The following is a 17,287-nucleotide window of genomic DNA, read 5'->3' as shown; positions in this document are numbered from 1 at the left end:
GAATTGTGATCGCTCGGAAGTTCTCTCACTCCAACTTGCCCTCCCCTCTTGTAGATGGGGCATATGACCCCTTCATGCCATTTCTCCGGTAGCTATTAGCCGCTGCAGGCAGGTGGCCAACTTTTTCAGACCCATCTTGATGAGTTCCTCTCAGATATCATCCTTACCAACAGACTTATTACTTAAGCTGCTAGAAGTGTGAGTTGGCCATTGTTGCTCCCTGCTACTCTGACGTAATGATTTCTTCCGCTACGGAGGATATCTGCGTTCCCCGCACCTTTCAACTGTTCATCGTAGTGCTGCTTTCACCTTTCGGCCACCCTACGTCCCTCTGTCAAGATGCTACCGTCCTTATTCCTGCACATTTCGGCTCGCGGAATGATGCCTTTGCGAGGTGCGTTCATCTTCTGGTAGACATTCCGTGTTTCTTGGGAACGGCACAGATGTTCCACTAGTTCGCACTCTGCTTTTTCTCCTATAAGTGGTGGTTCTGCTGTTTCCACGCTCTTCTGAATCGTTCCACGTTCTCGTACTTTGGCTTCGACTGGCGTACGATAAAAGCAGCCATCAACGACGAAGCTGAGGCCAACGTAGGGTACATGGAACGGAGCCGGAAGCACGATTAGTTCGACGATGATTGTTGAGAGATTTTGGAAGAGAAGAACGCAACTATGGGGGTCGGCAAAGGCCTCGTAGCATGACCGACCACCATAGTTGCTACTTCATTACAAATGCTTATCGATTCGTTTGATATACGATTTCAGAAAGCTCAGCTCATTGATACTGGAATTGGTCAGAGAAGATCTTATCTTTGTGCAAATATACCTGAATCAGAAAAAAAAAACTCTTTCGCTGTCGGTGGATGTCAGCTTGATAGACTATATAGCCTTGTACACATTTTCCAGTCCTGACGTTAAGTCTCCAGTGAGCTCGAACAAGGCAGCTTCTCCTGAATAACTTTCTGTAGATGTAGAGGCTCTCGTTGCGGTGCGTTGCTCGTTTCAGCATACTGCTGGATCATAGCTTCGAGCTCCTCCTGCAGTGTCTGTTCTTTGTCATTTGCCTCAGTAGATTGGGCATCGCGTTCGGAATACCTAGGACGTGCTTTGAAAAGGTGCTCGCATTCATCTTTCGTAAATTTGATCAATTGGTTGCGTGGAGTGATCGGTAGTTCCGTAAAAGTGAATGCTGAACTTTTGTTTTGTAGCCGCTTCATATGTTTCATTAGCTTTGTATTTCGTCGTTTATTTACCCGTTTCAGAATTGCATCATGGAGCTTTACAGAGAAGGGTTTTTTTGTGGCTCTTCAGTTTGGCCAGCAAAAAAAAATAAGATTCCTTCAACCGTCATCATTAACCCATCCCGGCGCCCCAACGCATCTGATACCAATCGGATTGGCTGAAGGACTTCATACAACGATTTTACAGACTCTACTTCCTCTTTTGTTGTATGATTTGTACAAGGCCCGTCCACAGAAATGGCGCCAATGCAGGGGTTTTTACTAATTTCGGGAAAAGGCGGAGGGGCACTTAGTGTATGGAACGGCGGTATTTGGGGTGGAGGTGGGGTGTAACCACCAAACCATCCCCCCTCCCTGTGCACGGGCTTGATTCGCACTACCTTTTGAAGCTTTATATAGCGCTCACGTATTTTTGGTACTGTTCCAATGTGTTTTACAGTCCACGAGAAGCTGGAACGGTTTTCCAAACTTGTCGTGTACTTTTCTTTGCAGAACCGAATTCTTCACCGGCGATCGACAAAACATATTACCAATTCTTCGGATACGTTTCAGTATTTTCACAAATTCGGCTGTTTTGCACACTCCCAGAGATAATGTTAACCATAAGATAATGGCTAATATAACAAAATCTTATTATGCAAAAATTATCTGGTGGATAAAGAATCCTCTCGTATCTTCCGTACCGTCGGTATCGTCATTCTGGTCGTACAGAAGTTTCTGACTCTGTCGTTGAAACCTCTTCCAGTTCACTATCGCCTCACCTGGATACAGAACATCTTGTACAGCGAGATGTAGACCGTGGTTATAGCATAACTGATGAACATATGCCACCATCCTTCCGAATTTCACCTTACATCAATGTTCAACCGTTGAGCACTGATTCCACCAACTCTAGGTTGTAAAAAGCACCATCTGCAAAATGCAGGTTTACATTTAAGTAGCGCTTGTTTGCCACACTTGTGCACTCATCTGTAGTCAGGCTTGCGGGTTCTCTGCATCAAGTCTTCAACGGTCTGTTTTTTTTTGCGAGCTCGAAATAATCGTGAATAAGCTGCATAACTACGATCTTCGTTTTCGGTAGGGTGAGTCCTCGATCTAACACGGATTGCCGGATAAATTAGCTCTTGGTGATAGCAGCAATCGTAATCCCATCAATGCCACCAGCAGAGCAACAATTTCGCTGAGGGATCTTCGTTTAAGAAACGGTAGTAGCGTCGATTGTTTGACGGTGGACACTGGTGCTGAAACACCCCTAACCCGGATTGTTTTGCCGGAATTTCATCGGCATCCTGATGGCACCGCAAACCGTTGGGCATTTCAAGCACTGAGCCCGCTCATCGGGAAGTTTTTTGACTTCCTTCCAAACATCTGCCATTGCAAAAAAAAAGTCATCAGACTTTTATTCACAATAAAACAATATTTCAATCGACTTACTTCCTCAACTGGTAGTAGCAATCACACGGCGATTGTCGAAATAACGGAGGAAACACTACGCACTAGACGCGGAACCAGAAACGGTTACAAGAATATCAAACAGTAGACAAATGACTTACGGTCAGGTCTTTTTTACGCGGTTTTCATCAACTGAGTTTTATTTTTACGCGGTATGTATCCCCCGCGTAAAAAAAAAACTGACTGTACTGCATAAACAAACATGCACAGATAAGGCGCGAAACAGAATGACGTATAAGCTCGATAGTTCGACGTTTGGTGATTCTGTGTTTTTTCCGTGTTGGGGACATAATGCCTCTGCGACCATTAATTTGATCTATTGTAGCGTCATCCTCTTCATTTTTTTTTGTCGTACTGAAAAAAACCGACATTATCAGGAGTGACTTTCCTCACAGCAAATGGCGTTTGTCCCAATCAGATACCGCATTTCGTATGAAACTTAGTACATGTTTGGGATGAGAAGCCCAAATTTCCTGAGGCCCCATTAGGCCCCTTTCCAGAAATCTTCAGCGCTTGTGATAAAGTGCAACACACTCGCACAACAAATGCTCAGAGGTTTCAGTCTCTAATTTACATTCTGTGTTAACAAAACATGAATTTGGTTTCACGGTCATTTAGACAACACAACTCCGCTCAAACGTTCAATCGTCACATACACACAAGTTAGCACCTGGATCCTGTGGCAGTTGTTTTATATTAGTGGAAATTGAAATGTTGGGCTCGTGCAAATTACTTGAAATGCACGTTTGACTAGATTCGTAGTTATGTATTACTTTTCTTTTCCAATTCGGAGCAGGTTTTGATCTGATATTTATAATAGTATAATATTTTTAATTTTCGGAAATTTCCAGGATTTGGGGACGATTCATTTATTATGTCCATCGTTTTGAGAGATTTCTTACTTAAAATGGAAAAAATGTCCGTTGTGTCCTTTCCACGTGTGGCAAGCATGCAGTCATGCATGGTGCGAAAAGCCGGGCACACGAATAAAACGTTTTTCACCGTTTCTTCTAAACCAGCACAAACCGGACATTCGGAGGAACCCGTAGATGTAAATACTGTCGGAAGCAACCATGGCCCGAAAGGACCTTGGTCAGGTGAAATGTTACTTCCCCATGAACCCAGCTATCTACCATCAGGATCAACTTCGTCGCTGTCTGCATACGACCAAAGTTTCTACCGGGGTTGCTCGTATTCCGGCCGGTTCATACTAGGAGGTAGGGCATGTCAGGGAGCTGAGGAACTTTACAAGAAGTCTGATTCACTGTGTCAGATTTTTTGACGTAGGACTACGTCTCTGTTTTCTATACCTGGTGTCATTTCAAAATTTATGATACCGAGAGCGTTACGTTTGAGTGAAAGATTTCAAACGCTCACAGTATCGTCCCTACTTAACGAAATGATAAAAGAATCCCGTTATACGAAAGATGAAACTCCCGCGTTCCATTTGGAACATTCGGTGAACCTGAAAATCATTGATAAATAGTTGAAAAATTGTTTTAAAGTTTGACATTGCAAACGCTGAAATCTATAAATATGGGTAGCGGACAAAATTTCTCGTTCAGTCCACCAACGCTCTCTGATTGGTGCGCATCGTGATGGGCAACTTTGGTGCAGGAAGGAATGCGATCATGCGATAGCTGTTCGTCAGTTCCATTTCGACCAGCATCGGAGGAAGAGCTGGCGAGTGCCTCGGCTTTGGACTTCCAGTGCCAAAGGCGAGTGGCATTGGAAATCCGTTCACGGCAGCAAGCGGCAATGTTTCGGTGGCGGAGAAAACCCACTCGCATTGCATTGCGTGGAGAAATAATTTGAATTAATTGCCCAACATTCGTCCCGGTCCTTTTCAGGACCACCGAAACTAATTCCACAAGAGTTACGAATCGAAAAATGTTTCTTCATCGATCGAGAAAACTGCAGTGCAACCAAAAAGTGAAAAAAATTGAATGCCATTAATCAGCAACATTGATGAAGCCAGTCACTAATGATTCCACCTGGAATTTTGCAACGCTTTTTCCTATTAAGGCCATTTTGTGTGAAACATTGTTTAATTCTAACATTTTTCGAATTACAATGATCTACTCAATTCAATATTTTGGTTACTTTATCCGTTCATTGACAATTTACTCATTTCTGGGTTGGTTATTCGTTTAAAGCGTTGGGGTACACGCGGGCGGGGCATGCAAATGAAATAAACTGGAAAGCCACCCAAATGGGAGGAGCTTCGCCTGCTAATCTAGGGGTATAAAAGCTTTGTCCTCGGTTTTCTTTCGTCATTTTCGTTGGATCAGTCAAGGAGGTGAGTGGCGCCTCCACTACGACAGCAGCACACACCAACCCAGCGACGGCTCGGCTCGGCTAGAAATTTCATCCAAGGCAGCAAGCGGCGGGCCACTATACGACGGCTTCCAGCATTCAGCATGGAGAAAACCAACACGTATTGCGTGGCATGGTGAATTCATCAAAATCGTCCATAATATAAACGGTCCTTTTCAGGACCACATAAAATCTTCCCTGAAGAGTTGGACCACCATCGATCGAGAAAAGCTTAGTGCAATCCAAAGTGAAAGACAGCTCGGCTTTGAAAGTCTCTCTAATAAAGACAAATCAATCAATCAACAGCTCGGCTTCTCAGAAGAAGTGAAGCCCACCATTAATTTTATCCACGGCAGCAAGCAGTGGGTCAGTTTTCGGCGGTCCAGTATTTAGCGCAGAGAAAACCAACACACATCGCGTGACATGGTGAATTCATGAACAAACGGTCCTTATCAGGGCCACCGAAAATGATTCATCAAGAGTTAGAAATCGGATTATTTTCATCCATCAGTCGAGAAAAGTGTTGTGGAACCAAACAGTAAAAGAGTGAATACTCGTTGCTTGGCAACAGCGGAGACGGTCACTCAATCTTATCCACGGAAGCAAGCTACGAGGCAATTTTCGATGGTATCCAGCATTCACCGCGGAGAAACCCAACACGCATGCGTGAAATGGTGAATTCATGTAATTTTCTTTCTTAAATCGTCCAGATTCCTTGAAGGTTTAATCCCATCGATCTGGAAAAGCGTTGTGCAACAAAAAAGTGAAATATTGAATGCTTGATGGCTCAGCAACAATGATAAAGCCGGCCACTAATGATTCCACCTGGAATTCTACATCGAATTTTCCAAATTAGAAACATTGCTGAATGAAAATTGGCTCATTTCTCGGTTGCTTAATGGTTTGAAGCGTCTGGGTGCAAGTGGGCGGGGCATGCAAACGAAATAAACTGGAAAGCCAGCCAAATGGGAGGAGCTTGACCTGCTAATCTAGGGGTATAAATGCTTTTTCCCCGGTTTTCTTTCGTCATTTTCGTTGGATCAGTCAAAGAGGTTGGTGGCGCCTCCAGTACGGCAGCAGCACAGACCAACCCAGCGACGGCTCGGCTCGGCTGGAAATTTCATCCAAGGCAGCAAGCGGCGGGCCAGTTTACGACTGCTTCCAGCATTCAGCATGGAGAAAACCAACACGCATTGCGTGGCATGGTGAATTCATCTAAATCGTCCAGAACGGTCCTTTTCAGGACCACCGAAAATCTTTCCAAAAGAGAATTGGATTCGATCGAGAATAGTGTTGCACCCAAAAAGTAAAAGACATCGTCGTTTCTCAGCAAGAGTGAGGTCGGCTATTAATTTTATTCACGGCAGCAAGCAGTGGATCAGTTTTCGGTGACCCAGCATTTAGCGCGGAGAAAACCAACATGCTTTGTGTGAAATTGCTAATTCATTAAATTTTCTTTCTTAAATCATCCTGATTCCTCAAAGGTTTCATTCCATAGATCGGCAAAAACGTGGTGCAATCGAAAAGTGAAAATATGCTTGGTGAAATGGCAAAATGGCTCTGACACAGTGATGAAGCTGGCTGCTAATGGTATACAGAGTTCATCAACGCATTATCCTATCCGGGCCGTTTTGTGTGAAGCATGGTTTAATTCTAACATTTTTCGAATTACAATGATCCAAACCATTTAATATTTTGATAATTTAATTTAATCCTTTCAATGGAAATTTACTCATTTCTCGGTTGCTTAATGGTTTGAAGCGTCTGGGTGCAAGCGGGCGGGGCATGCAAACGAAATAAACTGTAAAGCCACCCAAATGGGAGGAGCTTCGCCTGCTAATCTAGGGGTATAAAAGCTTTGTCCTCGGTTTTCTTTCGTCATTTTCGTTGGATCAGTCAAGGAGGTTAGTGGCACCTCCACTACGACAGCAGCACACACCAACCCAGCGACGGCTCGGCTCGGCTGGAAATTTCATCCAAGGCAGCAAGCGGCGGGCCACTATACGACGGCTTCCAGCATTCAGCATGGAGAAAACCAACACGTATTGCGTGGCATGGTGAATTCATCAAAATCGTCCAGAATTTAAACGGTCCTTTTCAGGACCACATAAAATCTTCCCTTAAGAGTTGGACCGCCATCGATCGAGAAAAGCTTAGTGCAATCCAAAGTGAAAGACAGCTCGGCTTCTCAGAAGAAGTGAAGCCCACCATTAATTTTATCCACGGCAGCAAGCAGTGGGTCAGTTTTCGGCGGTCCAGTATTTAGCGCAGAGAAAACCAACACACATCGCGTGACATGGTGAATTCATGAACAAACGGTCCTTATCAGGGCCACCGAAAATGATTCATCAAGAGTTAGAAATCGGATTATTTTCATCCATCAGTCGAGAAAAGTGTTGTGGAACCAAACAGTAAAAGAGTGAATACTCGTTGCTTGGCAACAGCGGAGACGGTCACTCAATCTTATCCACGGAAGCAAGCTACGAGGCAATTTTCGATGGTATCCAGCATTCACCGCGGAGAAACCCAACACGCATGCGTGAAATGGTGAATTCATGTAATTTTCTTTCTTAAATCGTCCAGATTCCTTGAAGGTTTAATCCCATCGATCTGGAAAAGCGTTGTGCAACAGAAAAGTGAAATATTGAATGCTTGATGGCTCAGCAACAATGAAAAAGCCGGCCACTAATGATTCCACCTGGAATTCTACATCGAATTTTCCAAATTAGAAACATTGCTCAATGAAAATTGGCTCATTTCTCGGTTGCTTAATGGTTTGAAGCGTCTGGGTGCAAGCGGGCGGAGCATGCAAACGAAATAAACTGGAAAGCCAGCCAAATGGGAGGAGCTTGACCTGCTAATCTGGGGGTATAAATGCTTTGTCCCCGGTTTTCTTTCGTCATTTTCGTTGGATCAGTCAAAGAGGTTGGTGGCGCCTCCAGTACGACAGCAGCACAGACCAACCCAGCGACGGCTCGGCTCGGCTGGAAATTTCATCCAAGGCAGCAAGCGGCGGGCCAGTTTACGACTGCTTCCAGCATTCAGCATGGAGAAAACCAACACGCATTGCGTGGCATGGTGAATTCATCTAAATCGTCCAGAACGGTCCTTTTCAGGACCACCGAAAATCTTTCCAAAAGAGAATTGGATTCGATCGAGAATAGTGTTGCACCCAAAAAGTAAAAGACATCGTCGTTTCTCAGCAAGAAGTCGGCTATTAATTTTATTCACGGCAGCAAGCAGTGGATCAGTTTTCGGTGGCCCAGCATTTAGCGCGGAGAAAACCAACATGCTTTGTGTGAAATTGCTAATTCATTTAATTTTCTTTCTTAAATCATCCTGATTCCTCAAAGGTTTCATTCCATAGATCGGCAAAAACGTGGTGCAATCGAAAAGTGAAAATATGCTTGGTGAAATGGCAAAATGGCTCTGACACAGTGATGAAGCTGGCTGCTAATGGTATACAGAGTTCATCAACGCATTATCCTATCCGGGCCGTTTTGTGTGAAGCATGGTTTAATTCTAACATTTTTCGAATTACAATGATCCAAACCATTTAATATTTTGATAATTTAATTTAATCCTTTCAATGGAAATTTACTCATTTCTCGGTTGCTTAATGGTTTGAAGCGTCTGGGTACAAGCGGGCGGGGCATGCAAACGAAATAAACTGTAAAGCCACCCAAATGGGAGGAGCTTCGCCTGCTAATCTAGGGGTATAAAAGCTTTGTCCTCGGTTTTCTTTCGTCATTTTCGTTGGATCAGTCAAAGAGGTTGGTGGCGCCTCCAGTACGACAGCAGCACAGACCAACCCAGCGACGGCTCGGCTCGGCGGGACATTTCATCCAAGGCAGCAAGCGGCGGGCCAGTTTACGACGGCTTCCAGCATTCAGCATGGAGAAAACCAACACGCATTGCGTGGCGTGGTGAATTCATCAAAATCATCCATAATATAAACGGTCCTTTTCAGGACCACCGAAAATCTTTCCAAAAGAGAATTGGATTCGATCGAGAATAGTGTTGCACCCAAAAAGTAAAAGACATCGTCGTTTTTCAGCAAGAGTGAGGTCGGCTATTAATTTTATTCACGGCAGCAAACAGTGGATCAGTCTTCGGTGGCCCAGCATTTGACGCGGAGAAAACCAACATGCATTGTGCAAAATTGTGAATTCATGTAATTTTCTTTCTTAAATCATCCTGATTCCTCAAAGGTTTCATTCCATAGATCGGCAAAAACGTGGTGCAATCGAAAGCTGAAAATATGCCTGGTGAAATGGCTCTGACACAGTGATCAAGCTGGCCGCTAATGGTATAAGGAAGTCATCGATACATTATCATATCTAGACCGTTTTGTGTGAAACATGGTTGTAATTCTAACATTCTTGCGTCATTTTCGTTGGATCAGACAAGGAGGTTCGTGGCGCCTCCAGCCCGGCAGCAGCACACACTAACACAGCGACAAATCTCTGCTCGGCCAGGAATCTCACCAGGCAAGAAGTAAATCTACGGCAGCAATCAGTTTCCGACGGCGGGGAGAACCAACACGGCATGGTGAATTCATGTCGTTTCCTTCCTAAAATCGTCCATTAAACGGTCCTTTTCAGGACCACCGAAACTAATTGCTCAAGAGTTGCGAATCGGATAATTTTGCTTCATCGATTTAGAAATCATGGTAGCTTGCGACTTTGACTAGAATAACTTATGAATACGCTCAGCGAAATGGTTTACATTACAACTTTACTCCATGCATAGCTCCGCCCATTCCAAATTTGCCAACGTATCTTGGTTATGTATTTTGAGGATATAAAAGTCGGAATCTCGCATGGACTTTTGTCCATTTTGACTCTTCAGTCGCCGAAGGTGGTTCTTCCGAGGAAGTGTTTCGTTGTGCCGGTTGTTGTGTGACAGGTGATAGTGAGTACATTCCGTTCGTTGCTGAAAGGATGCCGCGCCGTTTGGAAGCAAAATATCTTGCGAACTTCCGCAAGCGGAAGCGTGAAGAGCAGGAAATCGAAGGAGTCTCGCCGAGGCCTGCTGTGACGAATGCGGAACGCATGAGGCAGTACAGGCAGCGGAGGAAAAATGCGCGGGAAACTATCGGCGTTGGTGTCGGGCCCGGTGTCAATGCCGGTACGACTGCGGCTGCCAATCTTGAGCCGGTGCTCAATTTTGTGCTGGAACCTCTTCCGGGCAGGAGCACTGATCCGGTGAGATTTGTAGCAGTCCCAGTCAACGGTACATTGCCAAATGGTGCGGTTTCATATAGCGGTGAGTAAAATTATCATTTTCAAAGTGCATTCGCGGTCATGCAACTTGTATCACGCAAGCATTAAGTCGTTAGCATAGTATGATCCCGGTGCAGCTGTCAGGAAAAGTTTTCTGCTGTGCATTACTGCTGCAAGCTAGTTTGTTATCTAGTGTCGTACTTTCAAAAATAGCAGATAGCTGACTGAAAGCATTAAAAGTGCATGTATCTAATCTTTTTAAGTGAGCAAGTGTTGTTAAATAATACCATTCTTCAATTCATAATACTTAGTTGGTTTTATTTTTCCATTGAAACTCGGCTTGTTTCTTCGGTTACGTGCTTTTTTTTTACTTACTGACTTTTTACGATTCGGTACAATGTACAGGGTTTGATATGAAATATATCGATTTGAATAGCTTATCGTGGGAAAGCTTTCACGTATTGATGTTTATGCCAATGATTAAAGCACTCCAATTCCACTACTTTTTACTTTTGTGCTTAATGTGGTAGAGTTTAGCGACAAATTCGTAAATTGAAAATCTGTAGCACTCATGGGGGACTCGACGGTTGACGTTAACACGTTGAGCTCGAAATGTGAACGTTGTATAATCTTTGTAATCCAAACATTATTCAATGGCAAGTGTATAGTAAGTTAAAGATTTTCCTCATTTTTCCTAGGAATCGCTCCATCTATTCATGTAGATGGGGAAGCCCATGTTGAACAATTTCGATCCCAAGGTAAGTGCTTATTGACTGTTGTATGCATATTATTGTTGTGAAGATTTTCAAGTTTACCTGTCACCACATTAATTCCACAACGAAACCTATGTTTATTGATTGACGATACTTAATATACACTACTTTAGGAATACCCCTATAAAACTAAGATCATATTTGTCAACAGAAAGCATTTTTTGACGTATACAATATTTTGTGTATTTTTCTTCTCAAGAATATTTCAAATAATTTATGCCAGACACCAAGCCAGACACATTTTACCAAAAGCATTAATGATTTGGCAAACATTTAATCATTATTTTCAATCTCATTTCACAGAACTTGTTCCATTTCGTTCTGAGCAGAACGAGTCTGTTCTAATTCCTGATCACTTTGGTCAGGGTGAGTAAACTATTGGTATTATCATTACTAAATGGTGCGCATAATGAATCAATTAATGTTTACAGGAATTGACATATCTATACCAATTCAAGAAGAACCAAAATTCGATAAAGCTGATCGAGAGTTCCACAAACGGTTCACTGAAAATGAATTTGGTATACCGTGCAGCGTATGTGATAGGCTGTGGTTCATCAATGATCTAAAGTCAATCACCGAAGCTGCAGGGAGAGTGTTGATAGAGGGAAATCATTTTGAATCGGTCAATGAATTCAAAGTATGCCAGACTTGTCGCAGCAGTTTGCAACGTGGTGCTGTACCCAATTTGTCAACATCGAATGGGTTCAAATATCCACCTTATCCTTTGGGCCTTCCACCGCTGGACCCAATTAGTGAAAGGCTTATTTCACCACGACTGCCATTTATGCAGATTCGTCGCCTGCGCCAAGCGCAAGGTATGATTGACATATACATTTTCTCATTTTATTCGATTATATAAAATGTTATCCGAAATTTTAGGCAGTTACACGATCATTGGTCAGGTGATCAATGTTCCAGTAGATGTAGATGAGATGGTTAGGGCACTTCCACGCGAGCTTGAAGATGATTATGCTTTTAACGTGTGCATTAAAAAGCACCTTATTCATAAATCAAATTACTTGTCTGGATTCGTCAAAAAGTCTGTGGTGAAAGCTTGGTTGGAATATCTTGTTACCACTCCTTTGTATAGACGGGAGGGGGTAAGTTTTAACCAGGAACGATTGAGCGCTATTGCTTCTGAGCCTCAACCTGGTTCATCGCGGGATGGAGACGCGATCCAGCTGGATATCATCGAGGAAACCAATGATGTGGAGATGTTTGCTGGTCAACAACAGACACTTATGTGGAATGAGGATAAGTGTTTGGAAATCGCCCCAGCTCAAAACAGGAGACCAGTTTCCATCGTTTACGATGATGATGCCGAGGAGCTTTCCTTTCCGGATATTTATCTTGGACACCCCAGAAAATTCAAGGCTGGGACTCACGTCACGCCTTTCATGAAGGCTACCAGTGAGCTGAGACGGAGTGATAGGCGAGGAGCCAAGCCCAACCATTTGCTGTACATGGCTATGAAGATTCTGCGTCTTCGAGTTACCGAAGGGTTACAGCATGTCTTCAAAAGCGTGGGAACCGCGAACATAACGCGAGGACAGCTCAACGACCGAGCTTTCGTGGAAGGTCTTATGGAACGGAACCTGTCGTTTATGAAGTCGATACCAAATTCAGTGCAATATTGGTATCAAAGGAAACAGGACCTTTTCGCCATGATACGACAGTTGGGGAAGCCAACAATGTTCCTGACTCTGAGCGCCAGTGAAACTCAATGGCCTCTTTTGTTGAAGCAGCTACACAAACTCTCCAGTGAGTATAACGGCATTGATTTAACGGACCCGCTGCAGGAGCTGAGTGCTCTACAGCGAGCAACGCTGGTCAATGACGATGCCGTCACGTGCTGCTTGTACTTCAACAAGCTTGTCGATGTTCTCATGACGATCCTTTCTTCACCAAGGTTCAGCCCGTTGGGAAAGCATTACGTCGTGGACTCCTTCAAGCGCATCGAGTTTCAGCATCGCGGCAGCCCACATGCACATATCATGCTTTGGCTCGCAAACGATCCTAACGAAACTGTTTCTGAAGATATGCCTGCTACAATGGAACTTATTAGGAAAGTTAGTTCCATCAGCGCTGTGCATTTGCCGGAAACGATCAAGAAGCAGATTCATGACCACACGCGTACTTGCTACAAACGTAATGAAAAGCGTTGCAGGTTTAACATACCGTACTGGCCAATGAACGAAGAGCGAACACTGATTCCTCTCACCGCTGATGATAGTCGCCGTGATCGATTGAGGAAGCGTGCCTCGGAAATGAGACAAATTTTGGAAACCAAGGCATTTGACACGTTAGAGGAGTTTCTAGACGACTGTAAATGTACATACGAGTACTACCTTGATGTTCTGCGTTCTTCGATTAAGCGACCAACGATCTTCCTGAAGCGAGTGATGAATGAGCTATGGACGAATCCTTTCAACCCATGGATTGCTCAAAAGCTTCGTTCTAACATGGATTTGCAGTTCATCCTCGACGTGTACTCATGTGCGTGTTACTTGGTTGACTATGTCAACAAGTCCAACCGCGGTATAAGTGGATTGCATCGAGAGCTTATCGCTCTGCAAGAGCAGTATCCGGACCAAGATTACACGGCTTTGCTGAAGAAGGTTAGTTTGAAAATGCTGAACTCTGTGGAGATGTGTGCCCAGGAAGCTGCATGGGTACTTCTGCGATTGCCTATGTCTGAAGCCAGCAGGAAAGTTCAATTCTTGCCAACGATGTGGCCTCATGAAAGGATAAGATCTAGGAAACAGTACAGGCAGATGGATGAAGAGGAAATCGATGAGGATTCGACTGATGTGTGGACCAAGAACATTATCCAGAAATACGAAGAGCGCGATGGCTTAGAAGATGTGTGTTTAGCTGACTTCGCAGCACGGTACACTCAAAGAAGAGGTACTAACACCTACACTATCCGGAATGTTCCACGAATATTGAGATGGCGTGGCTACAGCATGAACGAGTTGGCTGAGTACAAGCGTGAATCGGTACTTTTGTTTTGGCCATTCAGAAGCGAAGTCTGCGACATTCTGGATGGCAACAAGTTTCTTCAGCTTTATGATATGAACGAGGCAGATCTCTTGAGAAAACGAAGGGAATATGACTGCGAGCTGAACTTGGAACAGACTGTAGAGGAATACCTTCGTACTTGTGAGAACGAAGAGGTTGGTGAGCAGGAGAATGCCGCTACAGAGAAGAATAATGAATTTGTGCGAACGATCATCATGGAGCCCAACAACGACGATATTGAACATTTGCCCACAGGAGCACTGAATGCTGTCATCAGGCAACGTACTAATGTCATGTCGAAAGAAGATTACTGTGCAATGGTGAGGACAACCAATGCTGAGCAGCGCGACCTCATCCTGCAAATGATCCACAGTTTGCACAGTTACGATGAAAGCAGCAAGCCGATGCAGATTTTCTTTACTGGACCTGCAGGGTGCGGTAAAACATTCACTCTGCGCATTTTAATGGAGACGATAAATCGCTACAGTCAAGCCCACAACGCGCAGAAGAACGCCTTTGTGGCGTGTGCTTCCACCGGAAAAGCAGCCGTTGCTATAGGAGGAACAACCGTTCATTCAGCGTTTCGGATTACTATGTCAAGGCGAGCCAATTCGAAACTCAGCTTTGAGATGCTGCAGTTGTACCGCAATGCTTTTGCAAACATTAAGGCGGTCATAATCGATGAAGTTAGTATGATTGGTGCGGATATTCTCAACACCATTCATGCGCGTCTTCAGGACATTAGTGGCAATTATGATGATCCATTTGGCGGAATTAACATCGTATTCTGTGGAGACTTGCGACAATTGCCACCCGTCAATGCAAGGCCTGTTTACAAGCCTACAGGTAATTCTTTTCACGGTGCTGTTCTTTGGCAAGCATTGGATTTCTTACCGCTTATTAAGGTTATGCGGCAGACAGATGTAGAGTTCTCCAGTATACTCACTAAGATTGGTAATGGCCAGCAAATGACTGCTGAGGAGACCAAACTGATTGAAAGTCGGTTCCGTACTGTAGAGTGGTGTAAACAAAACGCACCAGGAGCAATAAGGCTTTATCATCGGAATGCGGATGTTGAAGCATACAACAACGAAGTACTGCATAATCAGGATGCTCTGGACTGTATAGCGGATGACGTTTTTGCGGGATACAAGGACGCTGGTCAACTGGCAAGCTCTCGCATCAAGCTCTACAAGATGAGCGTCGTGGAAACCGGTGGGTTACCGTATTTGCTACGCCTTTCCGTTGGTATGCCATACATGATTACAACCAACGTTGATGTAGAAGATGGCGTAGTGAATGGTGCGATAGGTGAGCTGAAATATATTGAAAAGGATGAAGACGGCTCAGTTGTGAAACTATGGTTCAAGTACGACAACGAGACGATAGGTGCTGCGTTGAGGATCAAATCGCGACCAACTGTCTATTCAAGGCCAGGAATTCTGCAACCCGATTGGACTCCTATTGCAAAGCGTTCAGGTAACATAAAGCTAAGCAGCATCATTAAATGCAAACGCATACAGTTTCCGGTGGTTAGTGCCTGTGCGTTAACAGTTCATAAGTCGCAAGGTGGCACTTTCTCCGAGGTCGTGTATGATTATGACAAGAGTCAAGATCAGCAATTGGTGTACGTTGGCTTGTCACGTGTTACGACGCTTCAAGGCCTTTACTTGACGAACTCCGCAAACTCGTTTAAATTTCATCATGCTAAGGGTAGCAACTCACCAAAGATGGTGGATTTAAGGAACGAGTTGTTGCGTTTGAGTAATCACCGACTGCGTACACTAGGAGATGAACTGAGTGAAGTAGTTGAAAACAGCGGCTCTGCATGCACATTGATGAGCCTCAATGTACAGAGTTTGAACGCTCACGCGCAGGACATAGCGACTGATCGAATCCTTTCAAGCGTAGAATTTCTCGCTCTGAATGAAACCTGGATGGATGCTACCTCTCCAATAGAGATTGATGGATATAAGCGCATCACCCAGTGCAAGCGAATGGGTATGAGAGCGGCTGGAGTCGCGATCTATCAGAAGGAAACGGCATCAACCGTGGCTGTTCCGCATCCCATCAAGCAACTCGGTGAGGATCGAGACGAGACGTTTGCCGAAGTGATCAACTATGGAGACATATGTGCAGCAAAGGTTAATGTTATGGGAACCGAAGTACTTCTAATGTCGGTTTACATTTCACCAGGAACAACCATAAGAAATACGAAGTTGTTCATGACGCGGAAATTGTTCAGATATGTTAGACTGGACACACCAATGGTTGTCACTGGAGACTTTAATATTGACGTTTCCAAACAAGAAAATTTTGATTTCCTTAACTTCATGAAGAAGCATTTAAATTTAACATTAGCTAATCCTCATAACGAAGCAACCACACTAGGTGGTTCGTGTATTGATTTAACCTTCATTAAAAACATTAGCGCAGAGTGTAGACGCTATTGCTCTTATTTTTCTTATCACCGTCCAATTTTGTCTGTGCTCGCAGTAGAAGTGCCCGAACTATCAAACATCTAATCTACAGGAAATACATCGCTACGCTCAAGAAACCGGAGCCCGGAATGCAACGTTATTCGATACGATACACAGCAAATGCTCACCACAAACAACACCTGGTCGCTAACAATCATCGGTAGCACAAGAACCTTCCCAGGAACATCAGAACCACCAAACACCAAACGGTCCTTTTCAGGACCACCAAAAATAGTCCACAAGAGTTATTGGAGAATTCCAGATCCAAATATTTTCATTCCTGTTCTTGACACTTCTTCTATTTCTTCTCTACTTCTTTTTCTACTTCTTTTTGTTCTTCTTGGCAGAAATCCAAACTGAAACGGAGCCTGCCTCTCAGCTCAGCGTTTAATCATCACTTAAACAACTATTAACAACTGAGAATTTTCTTTCAAATCTGCCATGTTCGTACGCACAAACACGGAAGTCAAGATCCTCGACCGTAACGGAAATGATGTCCAGACACCCTTGCTGTTGCTAGATAGCTGCGCATTCACCAGATAGGGTAGAAGCTTCAAAAAAGTTTATTACACGCTAAAAGTTGTCCTACGTCAAGCTTGCGGTTATGTCTCAGACATTACCCACCCCTAGTTTTTTTATTCTTAATCACTTAACCTAATTTACAGCTCCTTTCTACTAGGGCACTACGTGAGCGATTCCAATTGGACGCTGCACTTAGACATTGTACAGCGCCTAAATGTATACTATTCTAATTCAACTATATCGAGCTGGTGCCTT

At 44.0% G+C, this 17,287-nt stretch overlaps 1 protein-coding gene across 1 annotated transcript; it reads left to right on the top strand.

The window, feature by feature from the left end:
* The first annotated feature begins 339 nt into the window (after nt 1-339).
* Nucleotides 340-16,674, top strand: LOC109405238 (uncharacterized). Its single transcript, XM_062847735.1, has 6 exons — nt 340-394; nt 9,860-10,276; nt 11,310-11,372; nt 11,438-11,824; nt 11,889-16,206; nt 16,563-16,674. The coding sequence occupies exons 1-6, from the start codon at nt 340-342 to the stop codon at nt 16,672-16,674; spliced, it is 5,352 nt and encodes a 1,783-aa protein (XP_062703719.1).
* The last annotated feature ends 613 nt before the right edge of the window (nt 16,675-17,287 follow it).

This window comes from Aedes albopictus, chromosome 2 (assembly GCF_035046485.1).
Source record: "Aedes albopictus strain Foshan chromosome 2, AalbF5, whole genome shotgun sequence".
NCBI classification, from domain to species: Eukaryota; Metazoa; Arthropoda; class Insecta; order Diptera; family Culicidae; genus Aedes; species Aedes albopictus.
This window is presented reverse-complemented; position numbering and strand designations above follow the sequence as displayed.

What these genes read in the sequence shown, in the direction of transcription:
- LOC109405238 (XM_062847735.1), top strand. Translation starts at nt 340, where the DNA reads ATGCTACCGTCCTTATTCCTGCACATTTCGGCTCGCGGAATGATGCCT. An exon ending in CGGAATGATGCCTTTGCGAG is followed by an intron (nt 395 to 9,859) that starts GTGCGTTCATCT and finishes TTGACTCTTCAG; the next exon opens with TCGCCGAAGGTGGTTCTTCC. An exon ending in GGAACCGAAGTACTTCTAAT is followed by an intron (nt 16,207 to 16,562) that starts GTCGGTTTACAT and finishes TCTAATCTACAG; the next exon opens with GAAATACATCGCTACGCTCA.